This window comes from Equus caballus, chromosome 17 (genome assembly GCF_041296265.1).
Source record: "Equus caballus isolate H_3958 breed thoroughbred chromosome 17, TB-T2T, whole genome shotgun sequence".
NCBI classification, from domain to species: Eukaryota; Metazoa; Chordata; class Mammalia; order Perissodactyla; family Equidae; genus Equus; species Equus caballus.
This window is the reverse complement of record NC_091700.1, coordinates 41,915,825-41,932,378: the sequence shown is the minus strand read 5'-3', so window position 1 is coordinate 41,932,378 and position 16,554 is coordinate 41,915,825. Positions and strand designations below refer to the sequence as shown.

The window sequence follows — 16,554 nt, the reverse complement described above, 5'->3', positions numbered from 1 at the left end:
GAGCATACCGCTGTCCTTAGGAACTTGTATCCTAAAGAGAAAACCAGCAACCCACACTGCCCTCTTCTTTTTTTCCCAAAAATAAACAATGTGCTCAAACAGGACAGTGACTTATAAAGAAGTGTACCGTGCAAGCAAAATCTTGGGTAACACAAAAGTTTCTTCAAATCTCTTCCTCAAACTGGTTGAAATTTGGGGCCACTGTTTTGAACAGCCAGAAACAAACTCTCCATGGATGAGTGGAAAACACCAACTCGCCAACTTGCTTTTCATTGAGCTAATGGAGCTGATGGTCATAAAACATCTTGAGGTCTGTGGGTATTAATAAACAGAAACCTCATTTAAAATAAAGTTGAGAGGCTAGAAGATGAACTCTCACGCACGTGCCACTCAAAGCACACTACAGACTCCACTGGGAGAGACTGGGACCTTGCATCTCCCACAGGAAGCGATACTACTTGACCCCAGCAGAAGGAAGGAAGAGATTCCTCCTTGCTCTGCAACAGCTCAGCCAATGAGAGACTGCCATAACTCAGCCAATGAAAAGTCACCACACTTCCAACTCCCAGTCTCCTCCAATAGCCACTTCGTTTACAAGAGCCCCTCCCAACTTCTTAAAAGAACCTTCCTCTCCTTTGTTGCTTTGGAATTGACGGTGGTTCACCATAGACTGCATGTCTTGAATAGCAATTCTCTGCTGTTCCTGAATAAACCCATTTTGCTGGTAAAATAACTGGCTGTTTATTTGTTTTAGGTCAACCTTATTTGGTGGCTCATATGGGGATCCAGAGAAGACCCCCAACAACTCCAAGGCTGGTGGGCAAACAGGTGGAGTGCCTACAGAGCCGATGGAGCTCACTGCTTTCTTGCTGACTCTGGAGTTTGAGGGTAGGTTTTCTCCTGGATCTCAAGCTCCACTCTCTTTGCATTTTTTTTTTTTTTTTTTTTTGAGGAAGATTAGCCCTGAGCTAACTGCCGCCAATCCTCCTCTTTTTGCTGAGGAAGACTGGCCCTGAGCTAACATCCATGCCCCTCTTCCTCTACTTTCTATGTGGGACGCCTACCACAGCATGGTATGCCAAGTGGTGCCATGTCCGCACCCAGGATCTGAACTGGTGAACCCCGGGCCACCGAGAAGTAGAACGTGCGAACTTAACCGCTGCGCCACTGGGCCGGCCACCTCTTTGCATTCTGAAGCTCGTCAGGCTTTATCTGGCCCTGTCCTTTCCATAGAAGGCTTTATCTTTTCTGTGAGTACTCGTTTGGTGCTTTGGCCTGACTCCTTTGAAATAAGGCTGTTCCCATTGGAACAGTGCTGTTTCTGTGAGTACTTCTTTAGCCTTTGGTCCGAATCCTTTGGAATCAGGCTCTTCTATGGGAACTGTACTGGCATTTGGCCTGAAGGCTGTTTAGGAATTTTTCTTTGTTCTAGAGAAGAACTTATAAGAAATGGGATCCCAGTCATCTAAATGTTTTAAGGGCACTTCCCTCTTTCAGAGACCCCAGCTAGTTTTATGTTTAAAAACTGTAGTCTCTCTTTTTGCGCATTTCTAACTACATGGACCGATTTAACTAAAACTAATTTAGATTACCAATAGCCATTATGAGGAACTTTTGAACTCCCCAAACTTACTTTTCTGCAAACCACACTGGACAGCGATAGTTTTGAAACTGCTATGGGGTCCTAAGTTTCCCCAAACCCAAACTAAGCACCAACTGTGAGGTTTTCTCACATTAATTATTGTCAAAATTGGATTCCAAGTTGCTCTCTTGTGGCCAAACTTCTGTATGTTTTACTCAAGAACAGCAACCCTGAAGCAATTTCATGGAAGAACAGGAGGACATAAGTCTGTAAAGCCTTAGAGGAGAGTTTAATGAGCCCACCTGACCTTGGGCATCCCAACTATCAGCTTCCCTTTTGCCTTTTTGTGTATGAAAAGGAAGGGGCTGCTCACCCAGAAACACAGGGACCCCCGTTGACCCACAGGGTATTACAGCCGGCAACTGGACCAATGGCATGAGGAGACCCCCCTTCCCTTAGAGCCGTCACTGCCACTGCCCCTTTGGTTAAGGCCGCCGAGGAAATAGTGTGGGATCCCCTTTAACCATTTTCGTGCCTCATGCAGCGGAAGCCCTCCTGAATTCTCACCACATTCAGCATTCTGCAGTCAGCTGCCTCACCTCCTGTGTATCCTTTTGCTCACCGCCCCTCACGCAACTCCTCACGCTGTGATCACCTCGACCCCCTGCTCTCTTCCCCTCTGCTACCGATGAAGTCCGGCCGGACTACTTAACACTGGCAGATCACCTCCTGACCCTCATGGTGAAGTGCAGGAAACTCCTTTGAGTAACGCTGACTTCTCATGGTTCACTGGTGGTTCTTATTTAAAAGGTGATGATGGTAAATATTGTGCTGGGTCTGCAATATTATCACCCTTTCGTGTAACTGAAACAGCACCTTTGCCCCTTGGCTACCACAGCCCAACAAGCCGAATTATATGTACTCACGTGGGCCTGCGCCCCAGCCAAGAGCAAAACTGCCAACATTTATACTGATAGTAGACACACTTTTGGAGTGGCTCTTGATTTTGGAATGTTGTGGAAGCAACATGGTTTCCTACTTCCAATGAAAATAAAATTTAAGATGGCCCTTATGTTCAGGAATTATTGGATGCTATACTTTTACCTGCCACTTTAGCTATTATTAAGATCCTGGGGCATTCTAAAGTTGACTCTCTTGGGGCCGGCCCAGTGGCACAGCGGTTAAGTTCACACATTCTGCTTCTCAGCGGCCCGGGGTTTGCCAGTTTGGATCCCGGGTGTAGAGATGGCACTGCTGGGCAAAAGCCATGCTGTGGCAGGCGTCCCACATATAAAGTAGAGGAAGATGGGCATGGATGTTAGCTCAGGGCCAGGCTTCCTCAGCAAAAAGAGGAAGATTGGCAGTAGTTAGCTCAGGGCTAATCTTCCTCAAAAAAAAAAAAAAAAAAGAAAAAAAAAGTTGACTCTCTGAAAGCTAAAGTGAATCACCTTGCTGACACTTCCGCAATGAATGCTGCTCTTAAAGGAATCAATAGCGGCCAAACCTCTGTCATGGTCCAAAGGGCTATTTCCCCAAATGATAACTTAGAAAAACTGGCTAGAGAAGCCCAACAATCGGTCTCAGAAAAGGAAAACCAAAATTGGAAATTCAACCTTGTTGAAATTGTTGGTTTGATAAAAAGAGAAAACTCTGTTTCCGGCCAGGTAGCAAGCCAGACCCTAAAATTCCCACTCCTGACCATGGCACATACATTAAACCATTGGTCCACTAACAAAATGATAGCATTCATGAATCAACATTGATGGGGGATAATAAGGCTGCAAAAAGCACCCACTTCTCTTGTCACACCTGTCCAAAATATAATCCAGCAAAGCCTGTTCACACTGCTTCTGGACATTTTAAATTGCCTAATGGCCCATTCGAGGTTGGCAAATGGATTTCATACAGTTGCTTCTGCTTCATGGATACAAATATGCTAAATATGTTTTAGTCATGGCCTGTATGTTTTCTCACTGAATTAAAGCCTTCCCTTATAGACAGGCTGCTGCCTCATCTGTGGCTAAAGTCCCTTTGGAAAAGATGACCCCTTCCTGGGGAAGCCGTCTTGAACTTCACGGTGACTGAGGAACACATTGCACCAGTCAGGTGCTCTGAGAGGTCTTGCCATTTGGCCGGTTTTACATCACTTTCACTGCGCCTACCACCCTCAGTCCTCTGGTTTAACTGAATGTCCCAACTGGCATTATTAAGTGGGCAAAGTTTGTAGAGACTCTCCAAATACCTTGGCCAAAAGCACTGCTGTTGGTTCTTCTAAATCTCAGACCTACCCCCTTTGGAATCAGAAGCTCTCACCCTTTAGATGGTCACAGGATGCCCAACGCACCTGGCACCTGCCTCTTTTGATCTGCGGCTGACAAAAGGAGATACACTCTAATATTGTAAAGGCCTAATTGCTTCTATCAAAAATAACCGTGTTCTGGTAGAACGATCTTTTCACAATGCGCTCCAGGGAGATGAAGATCTTGAGCATCACACCTTGCAACCTGGAGATTTTGTCTATTGGGAAAGACACCTCCAGAGAGACCCTCGTCAGCCTCGCTGGAAAGGCCCCTTCAGGTACTGCTGACTAAACCTTGTGCAGCCAAACTCCAGGAAATAGTCTCTTGAATTCCTGTGACATGTCTACAGAAAGCACCAAATTCTGAATGGACCCACACACCGTTTGGTGACCTCAAGGTAAAGATTTCCTGGAATTGAAGCAGATGACATCTGATGATGTCCAGACCAGACCTATTAAAAAGATACAGACTTAGATGGGAAATGCTTGAGAGGTTTCCCTCCTACCCCTCCTTGTTACTCGACTGTGATCTCAATAGGTTTCCAAGCTGTTCACTTTCCCTCCAATGTGGGACATGACATCCAGGAAAGGTACTTCCTGGCATCGAGGGACAAAAGGCCACTGAATCCAGAAAAACTTGACCCTTGATCAGTGATGCTTTCAGAGAAAGATCTTGATCAAAAGGGAAAAATGTGAAAATTAATAAACAGAAATCTCATTTAGAATAAAGTCAGGAGGCCAGAAGAGAGAACTCTCACACACGTGCCACTCAAAGCACACTACAGATCCCAACAGGAAGAGACAATACCTTGCATCTCCCACAGGAAGTGACAGTATTTAACCCCAGCAGAAGGAAGAGATTCCTCTTAGCCCAGCAACAGCTCAGCTAATGAGAAGCCTCCATACTTGGAACTCCCAGTCTCCTCCAAGGGACCCTTCATATACAACAGCCCCTCCCAACTTCATAAAAGAATATTTCTCTCCTTTGTTTCTCCAGACTTGTGTGTGGTTCACCATAGATCACATGTCCCAAATTGCAGTTCTTTGCTGTTCCTGAATAAACCTATTCTGGTAAAATAACTGGCTGTTTACTTATTCTAGGTCAACAGGTCTTTGGGATGAAATCAGCTTTGCAAATGAACTGTGCAGCCAGGCAGAGCATCTTTGAAGATGCAAAGATGGGAAGTAATAGTCTTTGTCCCCAAGGGACTCAAAGCCTCTCAAGGGAGATAGTAACTTCCCCATACCCCTCAAAAAAACAAAAAACAAAACAAAACAAAACAAAAAAAGCCTGCAAAATACCGTGATAGAGAGTTAACAAAGAGTTGGGGAAATATTGAAAATAATGATTAAACAGAAAGCAGTGATGAAATCTGCCTTGGGCCATCAGAAAGGGTTTCTCCCAGGGTACATGGTTGGAGTTGGGTTTTGGGTACGTGAGTGAGTGTGTGTGTGTGTGTCTGTGTGTGTGTGTACCCAGAATATGTAAAAAACCCTTTCCCCACAGGAACTAATCATTCTAAAGACTTCGGATAAACAAGCTTACTTTCTTTTGCCTAATTCCCTTCTTTTTGTATTATTTTTTTAAAAGCTATTGTTCTGTTTTAGTTTAAATATAAAGAGAATATGGTTTTGATGTCCTCAGGTTGCTATTTCTTTACCTTTGGCAGTTTCAGGTAGATGAAATAACATTTTCCAGAGGTGGATTTTCTGGAGGGACAAGACAGGAGACAACAGAAAAGACAGAGAAGAGCTGATAGAGACAGAAGGACAAGGATACACAGAAAATGTTCATAGGCAGAAAGTGAAAGAAGAGGAGCAGGTAGGGTGACCAACTCATTTCAGGAATGCCCTCAGTCACCGGGAAACTGGGACGGTTGGTCACCCCAGAATAGGGACCAAGTGGTGGCAGAGTGAGGAGTGAGTGAGTAGTGAGAACATGGAGAGGTGCCCACAGCCCCAGTGATGCTCTCTGCATTTGAAGGGAGAGTTGTGTTGATTGTGCTTCTGGAACCCTCTTCTTGAGGAGATGCCCAACACTCACGGAGGCTGCCCAAGGCATTTAAACTGCCAAAGCTCTTCCAACCGTGGGGCCACCAAACCTTCAATGCCACTGCTTTGCTGGAGCCCTGGCGGGCATCATTGAGCTTCCCCAAGATGGAATGTGAGGTACAAGGCAACTCTCCAGAGTCTTGGCCATTGTCAGCAGGTTAGGTCTCGGTTATTGCTTCCCCAGGCTCAGCGACCAGGGCTGTGGTGGTGGAGGGGCAGCACTGCAGCCTAGAATCTCCTTGGCCACAGCAGCCCATGTGGTGCTGGCAGCAGCACAAACCTGGACAGGAACACAGGACCAAAGGAAGGGGGGCCACTGGCTGGGTGTCCCACTCACCGGAGAAGCTGGGGGCCAAGCTGGGGGGCTGCTGACAGATCTGTAACTTCATAAGTGTTTGAGAATGTGCTCCCTGTTCTGCCTTTTGACTGTGTCAATGTCATTCCCCTCACTGTGATATTCTACCACAGTTTTGCAAGATGTTGCCATCGGGGAAACTGGGTAAAGTGTAAATAGGATCTCTCTGTATTCTCTCTCTGCAAGTAAACCTACAATTGTCTCAGAAGAAAAAGGTTAATTTAAAAAATGGGCAAAAGATTTGAACACACTTACTAGTAGATGATATACAGAGGGCAAATAAACATATGAAAAGATCTTCAACATCACCAGATGGTACTGAAATGCTAATTGAAACTACAATGAGTTCTGGTCATACACATCTATTAGAATGACTAAAACAAAATAACACAAAAATAACAATACTAAGCGTTATGGACTGAATGTCTGTGTCGCCCTCAAATGCATCTATTGAAGCCCTAACCCCCAGTGTGGTGGTATTTAGAGGTGGGGGGGCCTTTGGGAGTTAATTAAGTTTTGATGAGGTCATAAAGTGGGGCCCCCAGGATGGGATTAGTGTCCTCAGAAGAGGAAGAGAGACGAGGGCTCTCTCTCAGCCATGCGGGGCCACAGCAAGAAGGCAGCTGTCTCAAGCCAGGACGAGGGCTCTCACCAGAGCTGACCATGCTGGCACCCTGATCTCGGACTTCCCAGCCTCCAGAACATGAGAAATAAATGTCTGCTGTTGAAGTAACAGTCTGTGATTTTTCTTTTCTAGCAGCCCTAGCAGACTGAGACACTAAGTACTGATGAGGATGTGGAGCAACCAGAACTCTCAAGTATTGCTGAATGGAAAATGGCAGGGAAAACAGTTTGGCAGTTTCTAGTCTAGTTAAAGAATCCCACTCCTAGGAATTTACCCAACTGAAATAAAAACATATGCCCACACAAAGACTTGTAAGCAAATACTCACAGCAGCATTATTTCTAACAGTCAAAAAGTAGAATCAACCCAACTGTTCTTTTTTTTTTTTTTTGAGGAAGATTACCCCTGAGCTAACATCCGTTGCCAATTCTCTTCTTTTTGCTGAGGAAGATTGGCCCTGAGCTAACATCCGTGCCCATCTTCCTCTACTTTATATGTGGGACGCCTACCACAGCATGGCTTGTCAATCGGTGCCACGTTCGCACCCAGGATCTGAACCAGTGAACCCTGGGCTGCCGAAGCAGAACGTGTGAACTTAACTGCTGTGTCACCAGGCCGACCTCCCAAATGTTCTTAAATGTTCTTTAACAGGTAAATGGGTAAATAAATTGAGATATATCCATACAGTGGGATACTATTCAGGAAATTTTGCTAAATAAAGACTACATACTGTATGATTTCATTTATACGAAAATCTAGAAACAGGAAAACTTCAACGACAAGAAAGGAGATCAGGGGCTGGCCTGGTGGTGCAGTAGATGGCTCAGATACAGATACATCCCAATAGCTTTCACTTATAGCAGTGATAATCAGCTAGAACACAAAGGAAAAATACACAAAGTAGCAATAAAAATAAAAAATATTTAGAAGTAAATTTTAAGAGACTATACCAAAAGATTTAAACAAATTGACATTCACTCAGTTCTTGGAAGACTCAGTATTGTAAAGATATCATTTAATCTCTAATTAATCTATAAATTTAAGAAAATCTCCAATAAAAACACCAAGTTTTAGAACTTGGCAAAGTGAATCTTAAGTTTGTCTGGAAGGATATACAATAAATCTTAAAGTGTTTGGAAAAGAGTGGTAAGAAGTTTGCTTTATCAGACATTAAAATGCATTATAAAGCTAAAATAATAAAAAGCAGTGGACAGAACTGAAACCAAAGGATTCATAAAACAGACCTAAAATTTTATGCATATAAAAGATTTTTGTATGTGACACAGGTGGAATTTCAAATAAGCGGAGAAAGAATGGATTAGTCAACAAATGGAGTTGAGACACTTTCTTGGTCAAAAAACAGCATGATAAAATGTGGGTGAAATTCTTTGTTCTAACATATGACCACCTCTTTCACATCAATGAGGACAAGACAAACAGCTGCCTAGAGAAACAGGCTATAGAAAGTGGAGCCCAGGATGCAAGCCCCAGATTCCTGTCCCAAAGCCTAGCAGAGAAACAGCGGAGCTGCCCTCCTTCAGGAAAACACGGGAACACGAGGCTTAGTCAACGAGGGTATCAGCTGTGATCAGGATGGAGCAAAGCCCAGATATCTCTTTTTTCTGGGAATCATGTAAGTCTCCCAGGTTCTCCCGAGACCCTAAAAAGAGAGAAGACTAATAACTGAGGTCGAATTTCCCACTCCTAGGCAGGATAGGAGCTTGCCAATTTAATTTATTTTTATTTTTTTCAGCTTTGCTAAGGTATAATTGACAAAAAATTGTGAGATATTTAAAGCATACAATGTGATGATTTGATATACGTATACATTGTGAAACGATTCCCATCATCGAGTTAATTAACACATCCATCACCTTACACATTTACCTTTTTTTTATTTTGATAAATAAAAGAAAGAGCTATTTTTCACATGACACATCTTGTGGTAGGAAAACAGACCTCCTGAGACATACTTTTTGACCCAGAATCTCAGTTTTGAAATTTCTCCTACAGAAGTAAAGATATCTGTTCAAGGATGTTTAGTTTTTTGTTTGTTTTTAGTGGCAGAAAAAAAAAATTAGAAATAACTTGAAGTTGCATGGTTGGTTCAATTATGGTATATCCATGTGATGGAATAGTATGCAACGAATAAGAAAAAGGGTATCTTGCCTGGGTCCCCCAGAAAGAGTTATCCTATTTCTACTACTTTTATGGGGACTGCTTCCCAGGGAGGCAGGAGGGGGAACAGACAGAGGAGGAGGAGGAGGAGGAGGAGGCGAGGCTGGGTTGCTGAGTTTAGTAACTTAGTAGCACTACTCAGTAACAAGCTAACTGACCTCTCCATCTTCAGTTACTCCAGAGGTTGTATGAACTACTGCTTCTCTGGGGAGTCCGTGTTTGGAGGGGAGGGAAGAAGAATTTATCCTATGGCTCCCAAATACCACTCTCAAAGCTTCATTCTGTGGACACGTGTGAGGGAGCTGAGTGAGTCCCAAGGATCTCACACCTGGGCGGCATCCAAGAGGCCTGGGGCAGGAGGTGAGAGCAGGTGCTCTCTGCTTGGGCCCTAATGAAGTCGGAGTTGGTCGTGGTAGTGGTGGCTGGAGCAGAGCATATCATCAAGGGTCTGATGAGGTATCTGATACGATAATGATACCTGGCACTGGATGGGTGTGAGAAGGCCATGCAAATGGGTACCATCTTTGTGGAGTCTTTACAAACTAGCTTCGCTTAGAGCCAGCAATTCTACTTTCAGGATTCATCCTGGGTAAATAGACAAGTGCATGAAAATGCACAGAGAGCATTCTGTATAACTGCTAGCAATGGAAAGAGCCTGTAAGACCAACAATTAGGGATTGGTTAAATAAATTATATACAAAGTATAATGAAATCCTTTGCAATTATTTAAAATTACGTGGTAGTTCAATAGATACTGATACGGATGGTCACTGAACAGAGTGAATGAAAGAAAAAGTAACAAGGAATGAATAGTGTGACCCCATTTTTGTAAAAAGAACTCTGAAAAACATTTATCTGGATATATATTTTCATACAAATTCTGGAAGACTATTCTTAAGAATACTAACAACAATTACCTCCAGGTAATTTTATCTTTTTCTTCCTTTTAGATATGTAAATGTTACACATTTTAAAATGATCATGGCAATACACAATTTAAACTGTCTGACATAAAAAAAGGACTCTGACATTTTATACAGCTGAGCAATTTGAGGCTTAAAATGTAAATGACTGATACTACTATAAATGAAAAGGATAGACTCATTCTTCCTCTCATTCGATATTAACAAATACAGAAGAGCTCCTACAAGCTGGGCACCATGCCCAGTACCAGAGACACAGGAAGACAAAGGAAATAGTTACACATTGTGTTTAGTGTTACAAAGGAAACAAACAAGATATTTCCCTAGAATGTCTTTTCCATTTCAAAGGAAATAAATTTTAGTAGCATTAAAATTTAATTTTAAAGTATTTACATACTTTTTCCTTATACAAAAGATTTTAGGTCAACTACAACAAAAACAGTCAACTAAATGGTAAAATATACATAAGAATTTTTAAACATTAGTTATTAAAAAATATATAAATGAATAAGAATCCAGATCAGGGATCAATAAGAACATATATATGCAGACCATTTTTTGTTGTTATTATAGAGCTTAATGTGGTTCTGAGCTTCCAAGAAGCCAAAGTGAAAAGGGAGAAACATTTATATTGTTCTTGTTATCAGAGAGAAATAGACAAACCAATTTTTTAGGAGAAACTAAGCTTCTCCTAGCACTTAAACATAAATTTCTCATACGGGTTTGACACTGGGTGTAACATTAGTAATTATTATTCTCCATATGAAACAATAAAAGACAAACTCTCTGCTATTCCATAAGCTCTGAGAGGACAAGAGCCATCCATTTTGTCTGTGTCTAGCACAGTATCTGGCACCCAGGTAGGCACTCAAATATTTGTGGAAATGAGGAACAACAGAAAAGTGTGTCATTCTGAGATGTGGCTAAAAAGACAGCCCTCCCTATTGCCAGGTGACATGTCTTGTTCATGAGGTTAGAAAAACAGACTGAATTTTGGTCTGCCGAAGTACAAGGGCTGTCTACCTACACCCTAAAAAACGGACAGTGGGTCATTATGGGTGCCCTCCCTTGGGCTTTCAATTTGGCACCATTTCTAAGCTTGTGTTAGTTCTCCAGAGAAACAGAACCAATGGGAGACACATCTATATATTTATCCATATCTATGCCTATATATGTATAGAGATATATACGTGTATATATGCATCTATATCTATTTATAAATACCCACCTATCAGGAGATTTATCATAAGGAATTGGCTGTGATTATGGAGGCTGACAAGTCCCGTGATCTGCAGGGTGAATCAGCAAGCTGGAGACCCAGATGAGCTGATGGTGTAGTTCCAGCCCCAGTGCGGGGCCTGAGAACCACAAGAAGCAATGGTGTGGTTGTAGTCTAAAGGCCAGCAGGCTTGAGATGCAGGAAAAGCCACTGTCTCAGTTCAGGACTGAAGGCAGGAAAAAGCCAATGTTCTTATTTGAAGGATGTCAGGCGGAAGGGATTCTCACGGAATCAAGGGAAGACCAGCCTTTTCGTTCTATTCAGACCTTCTACTGATAGGATGAGGCTCACCCACACCAGGGAGGGCAACCTGCTTTACTCAGTCTACCAATTTAAGTCTTAATCTCATCCAAAAACGCCCTCACCGTAACACCCAGAATAATGTTTGACCAAATATCTGGGCATCCCCCGGCCCAGTCAAGTTGACACATAAAATTAACGAGCACAAAGTTTTACCATTAATATACACCTAAACCAACTGTGCTTCACCACATCTGCCAAATAGCATGAGGACGATGAATTCATTTACCAAACAGGACATCTATCTTAGGGCAAAACTGATGAAGACAACACCACCAAAAAAGGAAAGAGGAAACAGGAGACAGCAACAGACTGTGAATTAAGAGGCGACGTCAGACCTAATGATAAAGCAAGTAGTAGGAGGAAGAAATTTTTAGAAAGTTCTAAGACGGGAGGCTGAAAAGCATTGTAGCAGAAGGGGAGGAACTCATGGTGACGTTAAATGGAAAAGGGTAATGCCCCCAATATCCAAATTAATAAGGACTTAAGCAGCCACGGGGCCTCAGGATTTCTTAAAGAAAGACGACCCCTGGGCGTTCGTGTAGAATGAATGGAGACACAACTGACGCCCAGGTTTCACCCTGAAGGATGAGCCTAAGCCGAGCTCCACAGTGACGAGTCACAGTGGGAGTCAAAAGTGCGAGTGACGAGTCAGAGGGCCTTGATCAGAGGACAGCGGTAGATTCAAGCAGATGCAGCTCTCCCGGACGTCTATTCACGCGGCAGCAGACAGCAGGGGCTGCCCAGCACACGTGTCTGCACCTTCTCTGTTCCCTGCATCACATTCCTGCTCACAGATGCACTCAGACCTTCCCCCCTTAAACAGAACCCAGAGTCCGCTGCCTGACCCTGCCATGTCTCTTGAGCTACCTTCCTCCACTCTCCTTCCTCCCACCACCAACTCTCTCTCGGTCTTGCACATGCTGCCTCCATTTCTTCTCTACCCCATCTGCTACGCCCTTGCCTTCAGCTTCTGGCGCCTCTATTCAGACAAAACCACTCTACCAAGGACTTCCGATTGCTGGACCCAGAGGCTCCCGCCCAGCCCTCACCTTTTTCTTTTTCTTTTTCAACGGTGCTGCAGCACTTTACTGTGATCTCGAACTTCCCTCCCTGGGGTCCCAGGAGCCAGCACGACCCTGGTTCTTGGTCTTGCCCACTTTCTCCCCATCCTGACTGTTCAGTACACACATTTTTAAAAGATTCTGCTCTCCTTCCTCAGCGTTTTCACCTTTCTATTCTCTCTTGCTCAGAAAAATCACTCGTCCCCAGGGCTTCCCACTGTCTCCTCCAGCACGGTAAAGAACTTCCGACTCTCTTTAGTCTGCCCTCTCTCTTCAACTTGCCTTACATTTTTGATTGCCTTCTCGCCATTTCCTCTCAACTACACACCAGAACCCCAGATTCATAGCTCTAAAATCTCACTTTCCTGTCTTTGTTAACGTTGTCACCATCCCCCGCGTCAGCCAGTTTCTACACCCCAAGATCATCTCCACCCCGGATGTACAATCGGTCACTTTGACCTGTACATTCTCCCCTGGAAAGCCTCTCGTACTTGGCTTTCCTCCCATTTTAACCTCCAATGCCACCCTAGCTCAGCTTTTTCAGCTCACTCCTAAAACACTGCAAGTGCTTTTAGCTGATCTTCTTGCCCCTTTACGATCCTTTCCAATCCACCCTGCACCAAACTGGGAGAGAATTCTCCATGAATACCTCATCCTCCTGCAACGTCTGGGGTCTCTGAGCACAGGCATTTACACCGATTTAAGAATATTTATATAAGGAGACATTCAGGGGAGTAAAACATAGAAGCCTCTCCCTCCTGAGATGTTCCAGGGTAGTGGAGATAAAGACCTGGGCTCCTCCTCTCCAGAGATTTGTTTACACTCCTGAGTAAAGATAAGGTCTCTCTCCAGAGAGAAGCATGAGCAGGTCACCATAGAAGATGGGAGCCTAACTGGGGGTTCCTCTCCTGTAACGTCCCCAGGGCATGTGCGGGTACTATCTGGCCTTCACTGCCTTGCCCTGTGAGGTTTGGGGATCAACCAAGCTAACCTGTTAACTTGTAAGAAGGGTAAAATCTCAGACCCTTCAGTTTCTGACCTCACACATCACCACCAACTTATCTTTCCGAAGATCTGCGTTGGCCATGCTACTTCCTTGCCTGAAATCCTTCAACGGCTTCCTACTGCAGAATCCAAGTCTTGTCATCCAAGCTCCCTCTCCAGCCTGTCCCCTCACTTCTTCCCAAGGTGAACTCTGTGCTCTAGTCAATATGGACCTCAAGATGGTTCCCAAATGGAGGCAAACATTCTGCCTCCATGCTCTGGCCGTGCCCAGAATGCTGCACTTAGATGGCAGATGAGGGAACATCCTCGAAGCACCACTGCACGACCACCCAGAGCAACCTTTGAGCCTGGTGAGTCAAACCACTGATTTCTTTATGTCTGTTGCCATGGCTCCCGCCGGGTGCACTGCTGGGAAGTCAGCCTGCCCTTCCTTCATCCTAGCCATAACCAACTGAACTGAACTGCAGCCCAGGTAACTACATTCTGGTTGGACATCAGGATGCTGACCTCCCTCTGGGAATGCCTGGCTTGAAACCCTGTTCAACAGGAGAGCTCTGTGTTGATGGTGACCGACAAATCCAAACCTCTCCTCCCATTTGAGAGGTCAAGTTTAAAGGGGGAAGGAGGGGCAGCTCAGGTTCTGGTATGAACACGGGAGTTGTGGTTTTAGTTCTCTCGGAGGCGTTACGTTCCAGTCTTAGCTCGTGCCACATTTCTGGATATTCTTGTAATAAACTCCCAACCAAAGATAATATGGGTCTGCATTTTTCTTGCAGGCCTCAACCACATAACCACATTCGAGCACCCTCCTCATCCATCTCTAAGATACGTATACAAAGATGCTGCTTGAAGCATTAAGTATAAACAGTAAAATAAAGACATGCCCATTAACATGGGCTGGTTAAATACCATATTTCATCATCAACTGTAAGATACATCCCAATTTCAGATCAAATATCAATAAAATGGTCCACAGTGGTTCATCATTGATTGTCTGAATATGTGGAAAAATGTGCACATCAGAATTGAAGAACTAAGGTATGGTGCATTCAGACAGTGGAACATTTCACAGCTGGCACAGGTAAATGGCACAGGGCGGGTGGTGTGGAGGACATTTCCTTCAGAACAGGAAGAGGGGAGAGCGGAGCAAAGATGCCAGACATCGGGATACCCATCAGGGTGCCACGTGTGGTGTAACCTGTAAGAGTCTGTGCTTGAAAAGTAGACAATTTTATACTAGGTGGTGGACATATGGGTATATGTTTTAGTATTTTTATACCTTTTCTGTATGTCTAAAATTATAATACATTTTTCTTTAAGTGGGCTTAGCGACCTGTTTTGCTGCCTGTTTTTTTGAGAGACCTTGTTCAATGATAACTTAAAAATCAATTCTATAAATAAAGCAGTTGAGGGAAATATTTACTGTCTCTTACCTCCACAAGTTAATTATTAGGAAAGAGGGAATTTCATCATTCCAGCAACATCTGGTGTGTGCACATATACAAGTGATAAAAACATACAGACCTGACTGATTACTGAACTTTGCTTTTTCTTTCTCAATGCCATAGCCTTTAGCTTCACATGAGCCACAGGTTGGTCTAGATTTAAGCGAGGTCAAAGTTACAAAAAAGATATTTTGTCATAGTTTTAAAAACTTTTAGAAAAAGTGTGAGTGCATGTGTGTGCCGGGGTGGGGGGGGGAGGGGGTGAGCATTTCAATAGAATTCCCTTAAATACAACCCTCCTGGCTATTTATAAAGTGGCTTGAACTTTTAGGGACGAGTTTCCTAAAGCTTGGCGCCATGTAAAGAAGCCACAACAAATTAACTCCAGCATGTCAGCTGTGTGGCATTGTCAAGTCACCTAACTTCGCAGGGCCTGTTTTCTCCTTGGAAAATAGGGACAATAACTAGTTTATAGGATGCTGTAAAGATCAGAAATTTTAAACACAGTAGTGTGTCTGCACACAGCAATTACTCAATAACGGTGATAAGGCACGCGGGTTCTTCTGTCTGGGAGCAGGCCTCGGTCCTCGGACTCCACGCGGCCGCATCACCTCTGCCCGCTCCTCTGGAGCCCTCAGAAACGACCTCACTCCCAATTATTTTCGGTTCAACATTTATGTGCAGGTTCCAAAGTTAAGCAAGCCAAAGGCTTTGAGTAGCTTAAAATCACACCAACATAACACGGTACAGAAATAACAACTTTCAGGGGGTTCTGTTTTTTGTTTGCTAGAGGAATTGGCACCACTGGGGAAGCTGTGCTCTCTGTAGAGTCGGGAACTCCGAGAGGTGCCGCAACCGGCCACAAGGCCTCGAGTACCACGGCCTCCAGGTACCTCCCGGGCTCCGCGGGCTTCCCGCCGTAGGGGATGGGGCGGCCAACTCGTCCCCGTGCTTTCCAGGAAACTCCCTGGGGAGCGGGAGGGAAGGATCCCGAGGGAGGCGGGCTCCGCCGGCGTTTGGGGGGCCCGGGGCGACTGCACTTACCAGTGCGAAGTGCACCAGGGCGTCGTAGCAGAGCCAGGCGAGCGCCCCGCGGTCCGCCGCCCCCCGCCCGCGGCCCAGGCGCAGGCCCAACGCGCAGCCCGCCCCCAGCAGCGCGGCGCACAGCAGCAGCGAGGCGCCCACCGCCCCCGGCTCCCAGCCCGTGTCCATACAGCCGGCTCCAGTGTGGCTGCCAATTCTCAGGCCAGGAGAGGAGAGCCCGCCCAGAAAAAGCGCGGCGGAGCGGGGGAGGGGGAGGCGGGGCCTGGCGGGAGGGGGCGGGGCTGCCCGGGCGGCCGGGGCGGGGCCGGAGCGGCTTCCGCTCCCGCCTCGCCTCCTGCCAGCACGCTGAATCCCCGGGTTTTCTGGAGTCGGGTTGTGCAAACATGTTCCCAGACCAAGCCCAA

At 45.0% G+C, this 16,554-nt stretch overlaps 1 protein-coding gene across 2 annotated transcripts in view; it reads right to left on the bottom strand.

Moving 5' to 3' along the window:
- EBPL (EBP like) overlaps positions 1–16,554 on the bottom strand; it is a 41,316-nt gene extending 24,762 nt beyond the window's left edge. The window contains exon 1 of one of the 2 annotated variants that reach the window (XM_023621570.2): positions 16,151–16,554. In XM_023621570.2, coding sequence (XP_023477338.1) covers positions 16,151–16,318 — 168 coding nt within the window. In that variant the 5' untranslated portion in view covers positions 16,319–16,554. The remainder of the gene's footprint in view (positions 1–16,150) is intronic. The other variant, XM_070240307.1, reaches the window with a different exon arrangement.